At 43.2% G+C, this 22,361-nt stretch overlaps 2 protein-coding genes across 5 annotated transcripts in view; both read right to left on the minus strand.

Moving 5' to 3' along the window:
* tafa2 (TAFA chemokine like family member 2) overlaps nt 1-3,383 on the minus strand; it is a 103,226-nt gene extending 99,843 nt beyond the window's left edge. For both annotated transcript variants that reach the window (XM_026146769.2, XM_026146768.2), the window contains exon 1: nt 2,906-3,383. The gene's annotated coding sequence lies outside the window, so the exon portion shown is untranslated. The remainder of the gene's footprint in view (nt 1-2,905) is intronic.
* Nucleotides 3,384-4,010: 627 nt separating this feature from the next.
* Nucleotides 4,011-22,361, minus strand: part of etv6 (ETS variant transcription factor 6) — a 29,186-nt gene continuing 10,835 nt past the window's right edge. For all 3 annotated transcript variants that reach the window (XM_026146759.2, XM_026146760.2, XM_080292103.1), the window contains 6 exons: nt 12,866-13,030; nt 9,764-9,898; nt 6,553-7,176; nt 6,273-6,415; nt 4,753-4,853; nt 4,011-4,626 (listed from right to left, as the gene is read on the minus strand). In XM_026146759.2, the coding sequence (XP_026002544.1) occupies nt 4,524-4,626; nt 4,753-4,853; nt 6,273-6,415; nt 6,553-7,176; nt 9,764-9,898; nt 12,866-13,030 (1,271 nt within the window). In that variant the 3' untranslated portion in view covers nt 4,011-4,523. The remainder of the gene's footprint in view (nt 4,627-4,752; nt 4,854-6,272; nt 6,416-6,552; nt 7,177-9,763; nt 9,899-12,865; nt 13,031-22,361) is intronic.

Raw genomic sequence — 22,361 nt, forward strand, 5'->3', positions numbered from 1 at the left:
AAAAAAAACACTGACAAATCTGTGTAATTAACATTTACGCTGAAGGCTTTGAACCAGCACTGAATCTTCAAACTTGTGAAAGGAAATGTGGGAAATAAAGGCATGTGGAAGAAGCAAAGTGAGAAAAGAATCTAATCAGAAGGAGAAGACCGAGGTCAGAGCAGGAAATATATCGGAACCTTTAGCTGCTTTCATATCATTTCTGCAGAGCTCCTGTTTATTCAGCGGCTGGTGAATTTGTTTTAGTTCAGATGAAACAGAGAGAGAGGAGAGAGAGCTGCACATCAAATAGAATGAGAAAGGGAGTGAGGAGGGGGGAGAGAAAAAGCCTCTCGCTTCCTACTTACATCAAACAACCGCACAGCGGGTGCCAATCAGCTGCCGATATTTTACACAAATTCCAATCATTTCTGTTGAGGAGAGCGCAAAGTCGCGTATCAAGGAGCCGCAGCAGAGCACCTGACCTCCTCTGAGGTCTTTCATTTGAGAGATGAGGTGGATTTAAAAAAAATAAATCCCAGAGCAGTTTGCATACAGGTGTCATCCAAGACATTCAAAAGAGTCTCTGTACAAGAGAAAGTCTTTATTTTATAGAACTAGTCATTGGAAAGAGTCTAACAGGGTGGTCAATAGCGTGCCTCGCAGGCATGGGGTCAAAAAAATGATTTTAATGAATGAATCAGGAGCACATCACTCTGAAAGAGGCCCGAGGGATCTTGTGCTGCTTGGATTTTATTACTTTGGTATGACTTCAAATCAGGACATCTTCCATCATGGTGCACTTGATTTGTGCAGTTCCTGTTTACTCTCTAACTAAAACCCCCAAAGAAAAAGAAGTTTCCAGGCTAATTCAGAGACAGCCCCCACCTCCCGCTGATGCTTGTGTGTTGCCCGTCACAGCTGTTCGGCGGCAGTGCTGGGTCGGCCTGGTTGGCGAGGAGCAGCGGACCATGAAGCCTCAGTGTCACTGCTTCGGATCAATGGCCAGGCAGAGCCAGGACGAGGTTGTGTGACCTGCCCCTAAAAGGTGACATTGGCCGATCCGCCGGTGCTGGCCAGGCATCCGGCACCAGTTCGCCCAGCTGGACCGAGGGAGGGGGCCCGGTTTGACCTGAGCCAGGCGAGCTCAGAGCCATTAAAGCTCATCGTTCACGCCGGAGGAGCTGCTGCTAATGCTTCCAGCTAATTGCGGACTGCTGGGGCTGCCAGTTCTTTTTCTGAGGGGAAGAAGAGTTTGGCTGCTAAAAAAAAAAAAAAAGAAGTCGCTATTAGTTGCCAGATGATGTCATAGTGTGGTTTGCTCCAGCCCTGTGCTGAGACACAGCAGTGGTGGAAGAGGGAGTCTGACCCTTTATTCAGTACACTCACATAAAAATATTCCAAGCAAATGCTCCGAGTGGAAGGAAACGAGACAGAAGATTTATTCTACGTGTTCCACTTAGACTGAACTACTTCATACACTGTGTGTTTGCTCAGATCAGTGGTTCCCAACTTAGGTGCAGCGCTCCTCCAGATAGGGAGGGAAAAGTCTCTCTTCACGTGGAAAACAAACAGTTTTTCTCCAAGAGGCCACATCAGAAAGAAAAGATCTCAAAAGGTCATCGTGTTTATGTTAAACTGGAATATGAAAAGTAGCTGCAGCTATATTTGAAAACATAGTTTCATGCGTTTGAGCATGTAGTTACTTAGATTTGTGTACTTTTATGTGGATCTGTAGCTTATTTTTTAATCTATTAATCCTATCCAGCAGGGATTGTGAAGAGTGGCTGGTATTAGATATGGAAACATGAAGCTGCTGACAGTAACTGGAGCTTTAGCGTTGTTTCATGTAGCGTTTTTAAAGCTAAACGTTGTAATTGGATAAAGGTCGAGAGAGAGGTGGAGTGGCAAGTTACCCGGACACGTGATGTCGAAATAAAGGTCGAGGGGATGGGGAGGGTAAGACGAGGAAGACAGCAACTGAAAGAGGGCTCCACACTAATTTAAAGGTAGCTTGGATCATCATGAGGAGTTATTTAACCTTTAGAAGCATTTTAAAACCATTTCAATAAAAAAAAAGTGAGTTGGATTGTGGCACATGATTTTGGAAATACAGTTACAAAAACAGGTGAAATTCTGCTGTTTAAGGAAGCTGTCTGATAATTATTTTTTAAAAACGTGCTCCTAAAAGTTGTTTTTACATCAGGCCAGTGTGTGCTTAGACTCCATCTCATCAGGTTTTATTCCTCTAGCTGCTTCCTGTTTCACTTTGGAAATGAAAACCTCACGTCTAGTGGCAGCAGCAGACGGGGAGCCCATGTGAACCTCCAGCCACTGTGTCACACCATTTCATCATCACAGGGTTTATTTGCTTCTGGTGAAACCACGTTAGCCTCAGAACAGGAGGTCAAGCTGATAAAATGAGTCCACTCACATCTGTAGTCATATACATACGAAGTTTCTTACTTGCACTAAAATCAGAGCACACAAGCATGACCCCAGGTCCAGGATCCTCTGCTCCAGACTCCAGTGCAGACTACCGTTTATTGACTGAGTGAAGCTAGACTGTCACCTCTGCCTGCTCTACACTGCTGTATATCCAGGACTCCCAGTGAGGCGGCATCGATTTGAGGTAGTGAAATTAACTGAATTGATTGTCAGTCACTGCCGCTAAACTCGCAATGAGAAAACTGCACCTCCTAAAGCCCGACTCTTCTACTTTCTTTTTCAGGAGTTACTGCAATTAGAGCAAAAAATAGATCCAAATGTATTTTCTGGTTATTAGGGGGCAATGCAAATATGACTATTTTTAATGGGGAGAGGCTCGATTGGACAAATGCGACACTTGAGTGGTTTTTACGCGCTGATCGGCGAGTCTTCCCGCCACCCACCCAGGGCCGTGAATGACGGCTTGCATGGCTCTTACCTGTAGTTGTCCCACTCCCTTCCCGCACTTTAACGCCCTATTAAACCATCGGCGAGGCTGCTGGTGTTACAATCCAGTGACGTCCCTGTGCTCTGGAGACATTTGCGTCCTGGGGGGAAAAAAAAAACCAAAAAAAAAAAAAAGACGGGAGTGGTGGCTTGTCTTGCCCCTCCGGATGAACTCGAACAGGCTTATTGCTTTCGATTATTCGTCTTTTTAAAAGAGCGGTGATGGTACCTCATCCACCACAGAGGTGAGTCTCCTGAATCCAAACCCTTTGTTTTAATCCCGATAGTCCACAAACCCGACGAAAGCCTGCACAGCTGTCTTATTAGGTTCAAATGGGTCCTGTTGTGCGCATTAGACGGGTGATAATCACCCGTGATATCAGCTCGCACTCTTCAGATGGAGTGAGGTGGATCCCATTAGTCACTTCAGCCCACAGTCTTTGCTCAGCCGCGTCTCCTCGCAGTCTGACAGCTCCGCTCCGTGCGCACTAACTTTTATGGAGACTCCAGAGCGCACGGCGCGCATCCGCTACCTCTGCTGGTAGCGTTACAGTAATCGGATTACCGCTATTGACGTAAACGTCACAAAGAATGGGTGATCATTTAAAATGGTATTTTTAAAGCTGAAAACAATAACACAAATGTGGGGAACCCACAACACGCGTGTTTCATAATTCATAAAGGCGAGGCTCAAAGCTGCTGCAATTATATGTTAGGAGACAGAAAGCGAGAAGAATGTGAGAGTGTGATCCAAAAGTAGTTCAAGGAGTGAAGCAGAAACTATAAATGATGACTAATCAGGGATTGGTTGCTTTCGTTACTACACACCCGGGCCAGGTCATCAATAACGCCAATGAAAAGCTAGAGATTCTCAGGCACGTGCCACCTGTCCGTCCCCTATTTAACCTTGTGCACTTAAAAACACAGAAAACAGCCTTCGGGCGTCTGTTCCACTCACTGAAGTGTTGATCTGCTGCAGACATCCATCCACATGCCGAGGCTTCCGCCAGCAAAAGTTGTCCACTACTGCCATCATGTGGATATGTGATGCACTCCACTTACAAACACACCCCGAGAGAAATCACATAGAGCACATCTCTGATCAAAAAGTTGTTTATTCCATGGTGAAAACATTCCGGTCACACACACACACACACACACTCACACACAAATTTCTTTCTTTCATTCTTTTTTTTCTTTTTGTTTTTTAGAAACAGCAAAATTCCTTTGTATAATGCATGTGAGGAGACAAAAACGATCAAACAGTGACATAAGCACAAAGTGATTGGCTTTTGCAGCTCGGAAAGAGAAGGAAACACTTAAAAGAGAGACCTTTCAGTTCAGTCCGTCCGAAAGATCCGAAAACACCCGATGCTGTTTTTTTTTTTTTTCTTTTTTCCCCAGGTTAATATCATCCTAAGGCCATGTCAGGAAAGACTGCATTTCATGCCTCTCCCTGTAGGAATGACACCACTGAACACCTGTGCACGCTTTAATTTCAATGTTGATTTTTCGAGCTGCTTCTGAAAGGCATCAGCGGCTGTAGTAGTAGTAATAGTAGAAGTAGTAGTAGTAGTAAGCAGTTTATGGACTCGCTTTCCCAGAGTTCCTCAGCATTCCTCCTTGATGTAGATTTGTTCGTCTGTGTCGGACTCCAGGTGCTCCAGCCTGTCCGTCTGTCCATTCATTATCTCGTCAGGGGTTTTCATGAATCTGTGGCACAGACGAGGCAAGTTCAGCAAATTATTCAAAATCCTGTTTTCTTTTGTTTTATTGATGACTCAAAAAGTAAATAACGGTTTGGAGCAGCGAGACAAGTTTGAAAAGAAGATGATGTACCTGAACAGAAGCCTTTGGCCAGGCTCTTTCCTGATAATGTTCAGTTTGTAGTAGTGTCTCAGTGCTCGCGACATCTTCTCGTACGTCATATTGGTCCTGTTCTGTAAGAGTTAAAACAGCAGGAGCGTCATGAGCAACGCTGTCAGTGTGACAGTGAGGGGACCTGACCTTAATTTAAGAGCAACATTTATTTTGGCCACTTGGTGTCAGTAAAAGTCCACAAAAGCTGAAAAGACCTATACAGCAAGATCCTGTTTGCTGTATAGCGTGCTTAATGTTTCAGCAAATAATTATTAATTTACACAACCAGCAGGCAGGAGGAGGTAGGAGATACACAACCAAACAAGAGGCCAAACAAACAACATACACCTGAGGGGCACTGGAATCCCCATCATCCAGAAAATCAAGCCATCAAAAGGTCTTTTTTGTATGCACAAAACCTTTGACGCTTCACGTAGTTGTGGTTTCAGTGTCAGAGCTCAAAATGTTTTTGGAACATTTTCAGTCACCATGTTTGTCTTTGTGCGACGGCACCTGCTCTTTGGAGCTAACATTTAGACACGTGTTGCTAACCGGTCTTCCATTAGCTAAAAGCTTGTCCTGCACTGCAGAGCTGGGGCGCTCTACAGCAGGATCACATCTGCTAAAGCACAAATTCATCTTAATTGTTGGCCAAAATTAACAAAACTAAAGTAGTGTTTTATCACAAATACTGGTGTTATTCTTCTAATGTTGTGTTTTCACTCAGCACATAAAAGCACAAGCTGCACGACTCTAGCGCTGCGTCTGCATCACTTACTGTGGTGAAGAGACAGTTGAGCGTGAAAGGGAAGTTGTTGAGTTACAGGTTGAGCTACATTACTGCCACTCTGACTGGAAGAAGATCACAGAGGAAATGATCTTTCTCGGACTAGTTCCTCTACTCCTCCCCTTCGAAGGGAGCCAGCTGAGGTGGTTCCTGAACACTTCCAGGTGGGGTGTTTAAGACATGTCCTACTAGGAGGACACCATAGATGAGATCCAGGACACCGTGGAGAGATTGGCTCTCTCGGCATAACTCGACCGAATCACTGACACTGACATCACCGATTTAATTCATCACAAAGCCTGGCTAACACACAGGTAGTGTCCTTACAGCTAAGACAGATGAAACACTAAATCCATCAGTGTGTCTGTGTTTACACTGAGCTGCTGTATTTCACTCAACTTTACATCCTATCAGCATTTCTACCAGAGTGATGAAAAGAAGCATCTGTTGTGCCAGGAAACATTTGTTAGGACTATAAAACTGAAACAAGTCGACAAAATTGTCGGAAAAAACCCCAAAAAACAAAAGTTCACTATTCAGTGATTAAGGTGCTTAGTTAATCAAGTCTCTGTCCTGATGTTTTATAAGAATAAATGAGTTAGTGCAGCTTTATGGTTGTAGGAATGACGATAAAAAGTCCCTTCTGTTGTGCTGCTCTTTTATATGCACTGCACATAACCACTGAACACCTAGAGCCCGTGTGTGTATGTACCTTGTGATTCCCCCAGAGCCTGGCCAGGCCGTTGGGGTCCATGATGCGGAAGACTTTGCTCTCCGGATCCTCCCAGCGGATGTAGTTCTCGTACCTGCTGTCTGAAAGGAGCTGGTAGACGTAGTCCCACAGCAGCCTGCAGTCTGCCAGAACCCAACAGGGAAAAGACAGAGTGAGCCGCTATCAGCAGATTCTCTGAAAAAGTTCCCATGCAAGGTTTCTGCCACAGATGCCGCCTCACGCAGCTTTGATGCTCGGCTCCGTCGCCGCTAAATCTTACCTGCTATCCGCCCGATGGGCATCTGCTGCTCCTCTGGAGGAGACACAGGCATGATGACGTGGTTCCTGTAGAGCGCCTCCTCCTGCTGCTGCTGTAGTAACTGCTGCTGTTGTTGCTGCTGATGCTGCTGTTGGTGCTGCTGGGCTAGCTGATGATGGTGTCCGTGGACTTTCCCCTCACGGCCGTTCTCCAGCGTCACCTGAGACAGGGGTCCCCCGCGGTTGTGCCTGAAGTCCATGCCAGCAGCCCCGCCACTCCTGCTTGGACTGAGGAGCAAAGGGTTCATGATGGCGCTGGGCATGAGTTGGATAACGCGAGGAGGGCCTGCCTCCTGGCCCCCAGGGCTGCCTGGACAGGGGGCTTCTCTGGGTGTAGCGCAGCGCCCGTTGGGTGCAGCCGGGGACACCGACAACGGGTACATTTCCTCCGGCAGGTGGTGATTGCTGTCGGGCAGCTGGGAGAAGGTTTGCAGGGAGTCCTCATTGGCGGGGCGAGGGTGGTTCGGCTCGGTGGGTGATCGTCGCGGGGCCGGGTGGTGCGGCGAGCGGGAGCGGTGCCGCAGTTCGATGGTTGGTGGATGCTGGGGGATGGGTTCTGTACCACGTGGTCCCCGTCGTACCGTTTCTGAGAGCACAGTTTACAGAGTGTAATAAATGTGTAAACCCAGAACAGTCTCCTAGAACGTAAGCTGGAAATTGATCAGCATACGGCAGGAAATTCTATTTTGGATATTCTACATGTTGCTCGATTAATTTACACAAAGAAGAACAATCAAGAATCTGAATCTCAACACCAAATCTTTCATTTCCCTAGAGCCAGCAGGTTTATATGACTCCCAGTGTTTACCTTACAGGTGTGCCAGCACCAAACTAAACACTGCTCTTTATTTGAGGCCAGCAGTCACTGAGCAGAGACATACAACACAGAAGGTGACACTTGGACTAAATCTGGTCTCAAAGACGACAGCATCCCTCTCAGAGTCTCAACTCACTATCAATATTAAAATCTTTCATAACTTGTACTGACTTAAGGGCCGTGATGTTGGCTTATATTAAAATGTGAATGTTCTGATGCTACTGTTCGTGTGCATGCCCAGCTTGGCTTTCACCGGAAACAAACAGCAGTATGAAGAGAACGTTTAGATTGCAAAGCACGAAATTCTTTTCATATTTTTATAGTCATGTAACTTGTTTCCTGCTGCTGTGATTTATCACCACAGCGAGCCAGCTACAAGGTGCTGATCACGAGCGTCACACAAGTCCGAAAACAAAAACACTAGGTGTCACTAATATTCTACTTTTTGGATGAGCATGCCTAGTGTTTTTATTTTTGAGGCATTTTGGGCAAAAAATTGCCACAACTCATACTCCTGTTGTTCTTTGAATTTTGCTCTGATTTTCAAATGTCTGCGGTGGAACCTGAGACAAGGAAGGCAGCTGCAGAAAGCAGTCTGCCTGTAGCGTTCGGTGTGCTTTATTGTTTAAATAAAGCTGCATTTCCTTGTAGAGCAGGTTTTACTGTCAACATTTGAAGTTACGGCTCCATCTCATTGTTGGTGTGTCACATTTCCTCAGATCAGAGCCAGAAAACAGTCTCAGGTATCCACTCGAACATGATTATTACTTCCTTGTTTTCAACAAAGCAGGGTGTCGAGTAAAAGCGCCGGTGCGTCATAGAGGACAACGGCAGACGTAATCTGTAGCAGAATAATTCTAAGATATTTTCATTCAGATTCAGTCTTGTTTTGTTCGGTTTCACAGTGTTGCCTTTTTAAGGAAAAAACTTTTTGCAATAATTGTGTTATTGGTCTAATGACGTGGGTTTATGTAGCCTGATACACAGAAATATGATTTATTATGGAGACAAAGATGCATTACTTATAATAATGTCAGCGCTGTTTCCAACAAACTGTTACTATTTTAAGATAATATGCACTTTATTTCTTAAAAAGTCAAACAATGGCACAACGATCTTTGTTTGACTCTCATGAGCAGCTTCATTCGCAACTTCGAAAGTGGTTGTTGCTGTTAAAGAAGGTCTTATCTCAGTTACTTGGTTTAAGAGTTCATCTGCTCTATCCAGCCCACACGGAGTGATTACTCAGTGTCAACGAAGATGTGAAAAGTACAACTGTTAGTTCAGTTTATGTTTGATTCGTTATCACAGCAAAACAAATGAGTTACAATCACAGTTTCATTGTAACTATTCGTTCTTATTGTGGCAGCTAAGTCTACGAAGCCACCTTTTCCTAAATTAGTGTAAAGACAATTTTACATTAACATATATTATTTCAGCCTTTATCGGGATAAACATCATTTAAAAATCTCAGCTTGTAGTTGTGTTAAGAGTTTGTTAAGATGCTGTTGTGACAAATTGGGCTCGCATTAACTACAGTGGTAATGTAGCTGCTGTGGATCGCAACGTTTTTGTGTTATTACCCAAACGTGAAACAAAGTGTCTGACAGGGGACAGAAATTTTTGGGAACAGTTTAAACATTAGTTGTCATATTTATTGTACGGTGTAATTGTTAATAGTATCGGCACTATTTTAAGCTTTAAAGAGCAAATGAATGAGTATATTTATGTTTCTCTCTGGGTATTAGACATGCATGTTAGAGTGACTGTGATTCTAAACTTTTCACAGGTGTGAATGTGAGCATGAATATTCTCTCTGCGTTAGACCTGCTACAGACTGGCAAGAGCGCACACCAGCGCTCAGACAAGCAGGATAGTCCAGCCGCACCACAACTCTGAATTGGATAAGAGTTTATACTTCTACTCGTGACACTGACAATGACTGTAAGGGTGCTCGGAAATCATTTATTTATATAAAACATGTACATAAATTGTACATGCATGAATTGTTTTAAGTTAATTGGACATTTCAGCAGCTAGTTATTTATGCATTCCATCATATTTTCTAATTTTTCATATCACATGACCGTTTGGGCACAAGCATCACCATCTATCATGACATCTGACATCTTTATACAATAAAACTCTGAAAATGCAGCACACCAGCTCCGTATTGGAATTATGTTATTTAAGCGCACTCTAAATAAATTTGCTTACTATTAGCAAAAAAAAAAAAAAAGGTAATGCAGACAAGCTGCTGTAATGAGAATGCATTATTGTTTTGGTTTTTTTTAACTTTTCAAATGCATGTGATGTATGCATGAACAGGGGGCGGGGGAGTGTTTACTGGACTGACCTTCGAGCTTCAGGTGCTGCACAGCGCTTTCAGGCAGCGAATGGAAGGAGTTCCCAGGGAAGTAAGCAGACGGATAAAACACATGAGACTTCCTCTGCTTCAGGATATGTTGCAGCAGCTCGTACAGGACATCCCCTGCAGAGATGCAAAGGTCAGAGGTTACCATGCGTCTCCTGGTAGCCGTTTTACCCCTGCATAATAGGCCAAATTAGCATTGGGATCACAGACTCAAGTTCCACTTCTTCTTCTCCTCTCTGCTTTCCAGGCAGTGTGGAACTTGAGCAATAATGGAATAAATTTAGAGAGGTGCTTCTACGATACAGCAGCCTAGCACTTTGTTTGTTCCTAGAAAAACGTTTTCCTCGATATTCAACACCGTACCCCGATGACCCAGAGGGTATAGAATTGTAAGTTCCCTATCGGGTGACCCTACCCAGTCAGTTTCCTCTTACAGAAGTATTTTTTCTTCCACAGTGCAGATAAAACATTACAATGCAGTTATTAGCTTAGTCAAATGAGAAGCACATTTAGTTTCACAAGAGAAACTCTCTGGGAGCAGTTTGGATTTGTTAAACAAGAAAATGCGCTCGACAAATCCAAATACCTACAGTGCTTAAAGCGTCAGGACATCTAGGAGATAACGACAACTACCGTATGTGTTGACAAAAGTAAATGAGCCATGAGTCTATATGACCCCGGTGTCCTCCTTTAAGTGGTTATATTGCAGTGGCGACACCAGGCACAAAGCTCGAGCAGGAAGTTCACTGAATGATTTACAGCTGTTTTTCTTGTCCGAACACCGACGGCAACAGCTCCGCTCCCAAAATATTTACACTGTTAACAAATGAGCACAGGTACAGTGGATGTGATTCTAGCAGAGGACTGCCTCCACACACACACACACACACTATCTCAAAGGCTTTGAGAACGAGGAAATGATTCTCATAAAGGAAGTGATGGCGAACACACATATACAAACAAACACACACACACCCCCCTTTCAGTTCTCACTTTCTGGTTCTGTGGCACCGACTTACACCGTGGGGAAAATTCCTGCTTCCTGGTGTTTGCTTTGATTCTGTATTTAATATGCTGCTTTAAAACCACAGCTTTGGATTCTGTCTGAAAACTACAAACTGTACACGATGAATGACAAATACCAGCAAACTAAAGAAACTGCAAAAAGTGTTAGGGGTACGTGATGACATTTGGTACCATTACAACTGGTGATTGCACATATTTCTGCAGAGATGTGCGAGGAAATCGCCTATTTGTGGTTTAAACTGCATAAAAGGCAGTTCATTAAACCATTAAAATAACAAAATCATCCCAAAAACCCAACTAGAAATTGCCCAACTGTCTTGCCATCTTACATTGGAATCCTGGAGAACTATCTTTACTGTTTCAGGTTTCCCAATAGGTGTTTTCAAGTCCAAACATGTCACTGCAATCGTAACAGGTTCTAACATTCCAGGAAAAAAAACTCAGGCTATTATTTTAATGTTCTATTCTTAGAGCGTCTACAAAAGAGAAATACGCAGAGAGCAGGGACTGATGGGAACAGCACCCTTATAGTCACGCGAAGGAGGAAATGGATACTTCACTAGCCAAAAAATGTGCTCTGTTCCCTAAACTGACGTTTACAGTGAGAGCACGACTGAACAACCACTTGTACAGAAATATGATCAGTCTTATCGCTGTGTGTGTGTAGCTCCTGAAACCATCCAACACCACGATCACAGCGTCACATAAGAAAAGGAAGAAAAAAAAATGCAAAACCTGTAATGATGATGAATCTTATTTTCCACGTATTTCCCAGACCTCGATTTCTCGACAGGATGTGAACATTTTGCATAGTGCTGAAACATCCTGATACGAGCCCGACAGCAGCTGTCAGCTGGTTCTCATCCCTCTATAACCAGAGCCACTGACAACATTCAGTATCCTTTAAAAGGAAAAGGGGGATGTATATATTCTGAACAGAGCAACTGTTACTTGAACCAGCTTATTTAGACGTGACTCAGGTGATCAATAGTATAATTTATACAGAGTGGACCAAACCCACTGATATACAGATCCCCAAAAAACCCAAGGGAAAGAAAAAATGTAGAAAAAGAACAAACTAAATTAAAATTAATAAATGAATCTTTTATATTTGTCCACATAAATTCCCTAATTAAGTATTTATTAATGTAACGAATGAATTACTTTAAATATTATCCACAATATCTTTTGCATTGCAAGCCTGCTCATCATCCTGACCCAAATCACACATCCCGTACTTCATCCTTGAGCGATTGAGTAAAATCTCCAACTCTGTCAGGGGAAAACACTTACTGTTGTTTTATTTTTATGCGCCTGGCCGCTGGCGTTGCCGGGGTGACAGTTGAGGTTGCCTTGTACTTCCTGATCAACCGTCTCCTACTTCCTCCCCCTTCAGCAGCTTTGCTGTAACAGCTGCCTCCCTCCACTGTCACCTCGCCCTGCTACCATTCATCCCCTGCTCCAGCTGACTTTATTCCTCTGCCAACACGAGAGCTTTGTTTGTCTGCGTGTTTGTCGCCAGGATTACGCAAAAACTAGCAGGCTGAATTTCGTGAACCCTGGAGGAGATGTGGAACAACCCTCTTCTACTTCCCTGTGTGAAATAGGGCATCGACCTTGGCAGAGGACGTGCTCTCAAAGCGTCCTCTTAGGTGATTTTCTTAAAAGGATGTAATGATCTATGCAGTAGCATCACTTTTCATATACAATTATCTTTACTGCCGGTTTGAATGGCAAACCAGGGTCAGTCGAGCCAAACACTGCAAAACTACACTTCAGCATGTTCATTGACTGCTTGTTTGTAGTCATTTTTCCTATTTTGTGTCAGTATTTTTGTCTAACGAAAGAATAGTCTCATGTTTTTCGTCTAAGATCGCTCTTTCTTCCCAATCCCTGTTTCCAGAGTGAGTCCTGCTCTAGTTGGAGCACACAAATATCTAATGGAATCCATCTAAGTGACTCATTTGTTAAACATTTCACTGATGTTTCCAGTTTTCCGAGCTTAGACTGCACCTCAAAACGGAAAAAAGAAATAAAAGCGTGTAGAAAGAGAGGTACCAGAGGGAGGGGATCGGTAGCGGAAGTCCTCCTTGGTAAGCAGCAGCAGGGCTTTGCCATTCATCTGGAAAGAACCGCTGGTGATCGGGCGCAGGGCAAACTCCTTCTCAGCCCATCGTAGCCACTGGGCCACGTCGTCCCTGCTCCAAAAGACTGGCTGCAGACCTGGAGGTGGAAAGAAAAAGAAAGGATTAGGTAAAGAAGAAATAAAATGGACGGAAGAAAACAAAGATGAGTTCAGTGAAGAAGCAGCATAAGGATGTGGGTGGTGATGGTGCTGGTGGTGGTGAGGGTGGGGGGAAGAAAGTAGGAAAGGCAGGAAGGAAAGGAGGGGGGAAGGGGAGACAGGGTTAGGGAGGAAAGGAGGAGGGGAAGGAGGGGGATAGGAAGGAAGGAGGCAGAGGCACTAAAAAGGATATTGAGGAAGTGGAGATAAAAGCCAAAAGGAGGGAGTGATTACGGGAACGGCAGTAGAGATAAAGAAAAAAAGATGAAGGAGGAGACCATCAGAAAGGGAGAGGAGGTTAGAATAAAAGATTAGAAGATGATAGGTTAAGGGGGAGAATACAGAATGACTCAGGGATGGGAAAAAAGGTAGGAAGGGAAGAGCAGAAAGACTGTCAGACTTATTTTATTTGATCTGTTCTGATCTGTCCTGCTCTTTGCTCTCCGAACTCCAGACAGGCGCATCAGAGGACAGACAGTTTATTAGTTTGTGTATAAAAGGACAAGGGCACATGGAGGGAAAAGAGCAGGCGAAACAGGAACGGCAGTATCTGTTTTTCTTCCTCCTCGCTTGCAAATGTTTCTTTCACTGCTGGGGGAAGAGGAGGAAAACATCTGCATCTTTACCGATGAAGAAAGATGAGAGAAGACTGCAAAAATGTAAAATATCTGACCGAAAGCTCGGCCTCACTTGAAAGCCGTACAGAGTTATTTGATTTTTAACATCATAGCTGCTGCAGAGGTAGCGCTAACTTTACTGGAGCTAAACATCTGCTGGGAGCTTTTCTTGTGGTTGAAACTTAGCCTTTAGATCGCTAAACAAAGAATCCCGATGAAAATAAAGGTGAGACTATACAGAAAGGATGAATATTTCTGTAGTTTGTGATGTTGTAGGACTTACTTCGCTTACCTAGAATGCAATACAGATGTATGCTTCCAGCTACAAGCAGAAACTACCATTGCTAAATTCAAAGCTAAGGATGATACATTAACTCAAAGCATAGCGATCTTCAAAAAGCTCAAGAAGAGACTGAATTAAAAAGCAAACCGCCTCTTGCTCAAATGTTTTCATTAAGTCTGAATTTTACTGTAAGAATTAAATTATATGGAAATTTGCTTTTTTTAAACCACCTAAGTAAGGATAATACGCTGGCTAGCGAAATGATAAAACAAATATATACTGAAATTGAACTATGTTATAGGTTACTTAATGCTTTTACAAATGTTTGTCAGTACTGCTAACTTCCACCGCTAAGCCTCATAAATTCTCTCGCTGCCCATTCCTTCCTTGTTTGCTTCAAGGGCATTTGGACCCAGAAATGGCTCATGACATCACCCTTAAGAAGCGGATCAGTTTAACTTAAACGACTACCAACCACTGCAGCTGAAGCATGAGAAACTATTTTAGAAGCTGTTCCTCTAACAGTCTTAGGAAAATCCAGACTCGAGATATTAGAAATATTTCTAGAAAATACACCGATTGACCAAATTCCCATAAATATAATCTACATAGGCAAACAACACACAGGTTTTGTAGCTTATGCCAATATGCTTTGCTGTGTTATTGAGATTCGATCAAGTGTTATCACAGTAAATTAACACCAGTTTCTGAGTACTGAGGCTGATTTAGCCTCTGTGATTATTTTTAAGACACATAACAGGACGCACACAAACTGACCCATATTTATTTCAGTGGACACAGATCCTGCCACCTCATATCATTTTCTACTGTTGGTGTAACCCAATGAGTTACTGTATGACTCAGGCTCGCCTCTTCTCTTTCACAAGGATAGAAACACACAAACAGACTTTCAACACTGTCCGATCAGAACATCCACGACACCCACACAGAGCAGAACTACTCATTTCTTACATCACACTTATCACCCAGCCTCAAACACTTCCTCTGGGAGTTGGACAGCTGTTATCTTGGGCCGCCAATGTCATTGTCACACAAGTAATAGGAACCTAGTGCTCACTTTCAGCCAGCCACCCCCACCCCACTTTAGCTCCCCCCAGCCTGTCAAACAAAGGAAGTTTTCACAGAGAGCAATCAATATAAAATGAAACCCTGTCTAGATTGTCAGCTTCCTATTTCTTGCCTTCCCTTCTAGACCTCTGTATTCAGATAAGGCCCGGGAAGCCCTAGGTTATCTGAAGCACTGCACACAGCCTGTCAAGCTCTGACCCTCAGCTTGTCAACGGGCATCCCACGAAAGTGTCAGGGAATGTGATGCAGGTGTTTCACCAACACAGGAGCTAGTGGTGGGCAGATAAGAAACTGTATTTCTTATGCTTGCTTACTTGGTCTCTGCGTTTTTCATAGGAGCTGCTTCTTGGCTCACAGCAGAAATCTTAGCGAGGCTACATTTCCTGTTGCCTGAAGTATGTGTGACAATGAATATGTCACTTTCGTCCTTTGAAGCTGATGTAAAATGCTATCATATCTTCCCACTGTAAATTATTGTTAGTAATGGATAACATAGCAGAGATGGAGCTAGAATCCACTAAAATACTATGTCATGGACTTCGTATCAATAATGAAGCAGACTGCCATCCGCATTGCATACACCAGCTGTAAGTTTGTCCCTCGTGGCTGGCTTGTGAGAGGAGTGAAGCTGAGGCGGGCAGCAGTGCAGCCAAGGTCACGAGGTCATGGCTGTGGTATGCTCTCTCCAGGGCCGGAGAGAGGTGCTGCTCTGCCAAAACCCCTCCGAGATCCGGTCTGCCGGCCTCAGCCATCTGCACAGAGCCCAAAGGAGGAAGCAGCAAAGGGAGCAGAAGGGAGGAGAAGACGGAAGAAGGGGGCCCAAATACACGCATCCCACAACGCACTTTGCCAGGAAGCAATCCAGCGTGGGCTCTGTTTCAGCACAGGAAACTTCCTGCGGTAAGGTTAGAGAGCAATGCCGGGAGGCTTATTAACAGACAGCAGCAGCATGGAGAAAAAAAAGGGAGAGTGGAAACAGAAAGCAAAGAGCAGAGAGAACAGCAGTGGATTGTGTGTGAAAAGGTGACGAGGAAAAAAAAAACATAAGGCAGATAAAACTACAAAAACAAGAGGACTAAACAAAGACATAAGAGAAGAAGGCCAAGCAAACAGGAAACAGATACGATGCAGTTAATGAGAAGGAGCTCCCAGAGCCGGACATCATAGTCAGTCCTAAAGTCATATGCATGCTCTGCGTTGCTCTGTACTGATCTCTGAGGATGTACGGTCATGGTGAGACTCAAAAGGTCCTTACAACAAGTCGGTGACAAGCTTTAAACTGTGTGCATTTTACAGCAGGATGGAGCACCATGTTACAAAGCAAAAGCAATCAGCAAGTAGCTCAGAGATGATCCAACTAACATTTGGGTACACGGCCAGGAAGCTCCCCGAGATCCAAATTGGACTAACGATCTATAACCAATCCCTAAAGAGCAAAGGATGAGCAGAAGCCTACAAACTGATCAGCTTAGAACACAAAAAAAGCAAAAATCCAGAATGCCACAGAGTTTGAGAAGCTATGAAGAAGGAGTCTCCACACCATATATACTGGATACATAGGTTTATTTGCCAATAAAGGTCTTTGACCCCAATCAACCTATATCATAAAAATGTATAAGAAATAATACAAACTAAAGCAGCAAAGTGTATGAAACACCAAATATGTGCCACCAAAATGAAGTAAATCAAACAAGCTACAGCCAGTCTGTGTCAAACAGCATTCCCTCACTGCAACATACATCTAAAGCTGCAACGCCATCTCTTCAGCAAGCTGACTGTGAAAGGTTCTCCACCCTTTGGGGATGAAGCCAAAGCCTAGATGTCAAGTACTACTGGTTCCACATTTACATATTATTTCTGAGGTCATCACTTCCTATTTAGATGCCCATTAGGTTTTATGGGGGATATTATCCATGTCATAGAGTCAGGATTTCATTCAACACAAGTTATTTGATTCTGATGGATTACACAAATGGGACCAGGTAACTAATGAAAGCTGTTGTTAATTCACAGTAAGACTTATGTATATCAAAGAGAAGGCAAGAAGTATCATAGCAGTATTAAACACGAGCAGTACAGGCTGAGCCAAAATGACTTTATAAGAAAATTGGGACATGAATGAAAGGTGGTCCTGCCAAATTAATGCTCACATAACCAAAGCAGGGATTTTATATGAGCCAAACAATTCATTAATCGAGTCTTACTGGAGATGTTTTTAACTGTACCAGTTTCTGGTTTAGTTTTCCAAAGCTTCTCCGAGCTGCAGATCATTCACAGTCATCATTGTCTCTCATGTTTCTGTCTTCTATGCTTATTGAATTGACAAAAGAACACTTTGATGTTTTTTCAACATGGATAATTTCTGAGTCACATTCAAGTTTCATTTTCAGGATCTTGTTGTGCATCTCATATCCGTGTAATGTAGACAGGAACTGATTCTAAACAGGACAGGAAACGCTAAGACACAAACATCCTTCGCTTACTTAGAGGTGGAAAGGAAAATGGATGGCAATGGAGAGAGCTGCTTTGAACCTGAAATTCTGTTCCTTCGATACTTTCACGCGCTATCTGGAGACGATAAATTTGTCCTTTTTGGTTGTTTTCTGTCAGAGAATCTTTAACAGATTTGTTGCGGGAAGAAAATCAATTCCAGCCCCCCTTGTCGCTGGCCTGCCTTTGCCGACTGCATCTCAGGTTAACAGTCTTCATGAGAGCGTATGCTTGCGTTTACACTGAGTAAAACCCTCAAGCACGACAGCAGCAAGATCTCAAACCCTCGACTAAACCGTGGGCTCCTAATCCTCTCTGATGACACATAATTTTCACTCAGTGGTTTCTCAGGCCCCCGCTAATGTTCACTACGCACACATACACACACGGAGCTCACAAGTTGCCAAGGCAACTCACGAGCGCTTGGGATGAATGAAGGGAAGAGGAGGATGAGATCACTGGTATCTTGTTTCGTTGTTGCGGTACAGAAGCCCTCAGCTTCCCCTCTCAGCCAGACGAGTTAATGAGGTCCGTCCTGCTGCGAAGCTAAAAGGTCCCGTCCAGAATCACAGATCAGCTGTGTGCGTCTCACCATCGCTCACATTTCTGCCTCTCCTGCTTATGGATTTCTCACCTGGCTAAAAACTTTGACAACAGTCTCTTTTTTTCTTCTTGACTAGCTAAAAAGAAAAAGCTTCAGATTGATACCCCTGTCCCACAGCTGTGCCACTTAAGCTGTCTTTTAAAGGATTATCATTTTGTCATTAATGGCTGTTGTTTTGTTAGCAAGCTTTCTCAAGCACCATGACTTCAACATAACTACTATTTACTTATAGTGTAAAACCTCTGAATAGTAGCGTACCACTATTAACTTTCTGCGACTGACTGTAAATACAACCGTGCTGTTGCCCGGAGTTAAGGGTGTTGCCACTGTGAAGAGTTCTACTTAAAATTTGAATTTAACTTTGTCAAACTTAATGCTACAGCTTTATAGTACTGGCCCAAAGCCTACTGAGGAGAAGTACTGTGTTAGAGCACCAGATCAGCGAGAGCTAGCTTTACTTTGTTTCAATCTACCACTGCAAGAGAAATTAATGAGCTTATTGCAATTTTTTTTGTAACATTGTAAAACATTACAATGTTACAACTTACGCCAAATAGGACACAAATTCCAATACCATTCACACACAAACATGCTGTAGTTAAATTCATGGTATGACTGTATAGAACAGAACAACAACACATTTAGGAAAATCCATTGCATAAGTTTAGCATTTTCAAGCACTTTCTGTTATTATATTTGGACAATTAAATTCAATTTGGAGCATTATTGTGTTACATTTTGTGTTCCCCGTTTCTAGTTTGGTTGCTAGATACAAGTCTCTGTATGAGAATGCCAGAATCAGTTTCACTTAAAATTTCCATTAGAAGAAAAATAAAAGAGAATAGAAAAGAAAAAAAACTGTTGCTATTTATTGATCCAAGGTTTTCTAAAAAGTTTTATGCATTCATTCCAAACAATTAACAAACAGCTGCTGACTGAATGTGTTTAGTCATGTTCGAGCGTCATCACATTTTGGAGGGACCTGTTTCCTTTCTCTTCATTTGTAAAACTGGAACCAAATTGCTTACATGCTATATTTTGAGTCATAGTAGGATCTGAAAGTCAGGTCAGATATTATTTTCTGTCAGAAACTCCAGACTTTCAACAGTCTAGATATATACAAAAATACACAACTGATACACACACTTCTCAGACTGAGAATTTCAGCTTGGCCTGACCTGGATGAACTATAACTAAATAAACAACAAAAGAACGTACAACCGCATCAGTAAGGCTGGGACTTTGCTCTTAAACTCAGTCACTCAGTTCTTCAGTAAATGTTTGTCTTTTCTCTCAAAGCAGAAGTAGGCGGATATTGGTTTTGCTATCTCAATGGAGGAAAGGTTTTCTTTCTCCAGACAGTGGAGGAGGAGGAAGGAGGAAGGAGGAGGCGGGTTAGTTGTGACCTCCTGACACCCTGACTCAGGGACATGTGGATAGAAGTGACACGTTTTCTCAGTTACTCCTCTCTCTCTCACACACACACACACACACACACACTGCATCACCCCCTCACTTTCTGCACCGTACATCAATTCCCTGTCAGGTGGGTGCGGCAGGGAAAAATCCACCTCCAAACGAACACACACACACACTTTTACTTTTCAGCCAGGAGAACCAACCCCCACCACCTCTCATATTCATCCTCTGCTTCCTCCTCCGGCATGCACAAGCCTGTCCCCGTCCAGCAAAACTGGACTTCATCCAGTCAAAACAAACATAAAACAGATCATCAATCACACTTAAACTTTTTATGGCCAGGAAGTAGCACGGCCTGTTTTTGATAGTTTGTTGTTAAGCACAGGAGCAAGCCGGCTCTTGTAGGCTAGTTCCTGAATTCAGCGTCAACTGCCACTCTTCCTTTTGTTCAGAAGCCAATTTTTTCCCTCCCCTCTCCCTTCTTTTCTTTTCTTTTTTTTTTGAAAATGCAGGAGCTTCAAAGACGTTTGTTAACTAAATCAAAAGGCTCATGCTTGTCTGAAACACATACACACCCTGTAAGCACACTACTCCTGTTCTTCTTTGCATGTGGAGAATGGGAGGGCAGGATTTATCCGTGTCATCATATCTAATGCAAAGTGCATACCTTCTTCTTTTAAAATGAGACAGTGTCTATTTGCGAAACCTCAGAGTCGTTTGCATCAAGCCTGTCGCTCCTGAAAGCAGTTTCAGTAATGACAGAGGGTTAAAGCTCAAACTACACAGGGCCAGTCACAGATTACATTTTGTGTGACCGTTAATGTTGACTGATTTAATCTGGAGCAATTTGTCTTTTTCCACACTGCAAAGCTTAATGAGTTTTAGTGACAGTTGAAGTCTGTCGAATCATTAGGGTTTATTGCTGCTTCCATCCTCCGCTGTGGTTTTTTTTTTTTGTAAGTACTGGTAAAACACAAAAAGCAGGAAACCTGTGCCAACACTACACAAAGGTGGGGGAAAGCGTTTATTGTCCTCAAGCAAGGTGCATATATGTCCACGCGGGTGTTCCCTGGTAGGTGTGTGCATGCTTTTCTTCTTTGTGACAAACATAACCGAGCAACGGCTGCCTTTCCAAGTAGGCTCTCATTCCACTGATGAACTCACTGCATAGTCTTAGAGACTCACCAACAGTAGTCCTTGCTACCTAGGTGAGTTTCTAGGAGCTTGGTTATGTTTATAGGGGCCAACTCACTACATGAGGGGCCATTATAAGACTCAATACTGTAGCCTTGGAGTCTGCTCAACCCCAGGGACAAGGTCCTCTCTGAAGTGTTAAGAGCTAGAAAAGAAGGCCAATGGAAGTTTTTTGGAGACAGCTCACCTCTTAGCCTTTTTGCTGAGACATGAAATGTCAACTCCAAAAAAAGTGTATTAAGACTACCATGATAACTGAGAACCTATACAGACATATGCCCTCTCTGAACAAGCATGTGAATCAGGGATCGCAAACCTGCGTCTCTTTTGCACAACTTTGCTGCATCTCCGCTGGATCCCTGCGGCTTCGACCAAACAGCAACGAGATGACGGAGTTATTTTCAATAAAAGTTGCAAGAAGTCTTTGCAGACCCATCATGTGTAGGTGTATAATCACGCCTCAAAATCACATTTTGAGCCAAGAAAACCCTGGAATTGTTCCAGGAATTGTTTGGTTTATTTTTTTTTAATCGACAGTTTCCATTACTTTTGTTCCAAAATTTAATAATTCCAAAGTTTAAGTACAAAATTATTATAAACACCTTGCCCCAGTCTAGTCACATGTGGTAAAAGATTTTAACTATTTTCACCTATTAGTAATACTTAAATGCTAATAATACAAGGGTCGAATACATTTTGGGTCAAAAATGACTCCAAAATTGTTCTTCTGACAGTAAGAAACCTGCTCCTTGAACTTAATGGTATCAAAAACCAGCATTGCTCAGCAAGCCAGCTGTTAGGGAAGAGCTGACGGGATGAAATGCCACTAAGGTGCAGTATAATAAAATTGGGATCCAGGTGAATAAAGGAAATAAGCTAAACTAGTCTGTATTCGAAAAAATTCTTCTTTTTTTTTTTTTAAATATCAACTCTGCAAAGTTTCCTTTTAAAAATCATAAGTCATCAAGGTCAATAGGTCATGGACATGCTCAACATTTCAAATGAGCCCAATCACGTCCTGTTTGGCAGGAAGTATCTCCCAAACACAGCGTTAATAAAAGCACATGGAAGGAATTTCATTAACTGGACATTTATCCAGAGGAAATGCATTCGAGTCACGTGGGCTATTTGCAGCTGAGATTAACACACAATCGGTGTGTAAAACGTGTGTGTTCGTGATGTTTCGAGTAAAGAAAGCCCACCACCACCATCGCCTTGTTAGAAACGCCATGTGGAGTGTGTCGCAGACAGGAAGAGCAGGGGGCTGCGCTCAGCTCACTCGCTGGCATGTGAAAACAGTTTCCCTTTCAGAAAAGAAAAGAGAGGAGTTAAAACACGCACATAGACACACACACACACACACACACACACACACCATCAACAACAACATTTATTCAGGAAGCGCCGTCTGCCCACTCAGGAAATTCCTGAGGACAAGAGCTGCTTCCAGGGGCAGGAAATTTCCCCTCAGAAAGACCAAACACACATGCACGCACACGCAGACACACACACACACACACACACACACACACACACACACACTTTGTGACACCAATTTCCCCACAGCAGTAAAA

This window comes from Astatotilapia calliptera, chromosome 17, assembly GCF_964374335.1.
Source record: "Astatotilapia calliptera chromosome 17, fAstCal68.1, whole genome shotgun sequence".
Taxonomy (NCBI): domain Eukaryota; kingdom Metazoa; phylum Chordata; class Actinopteri; order Cichliformes; family Cichlidae; genus Astatotilapia; species Astatotilapia calliptera.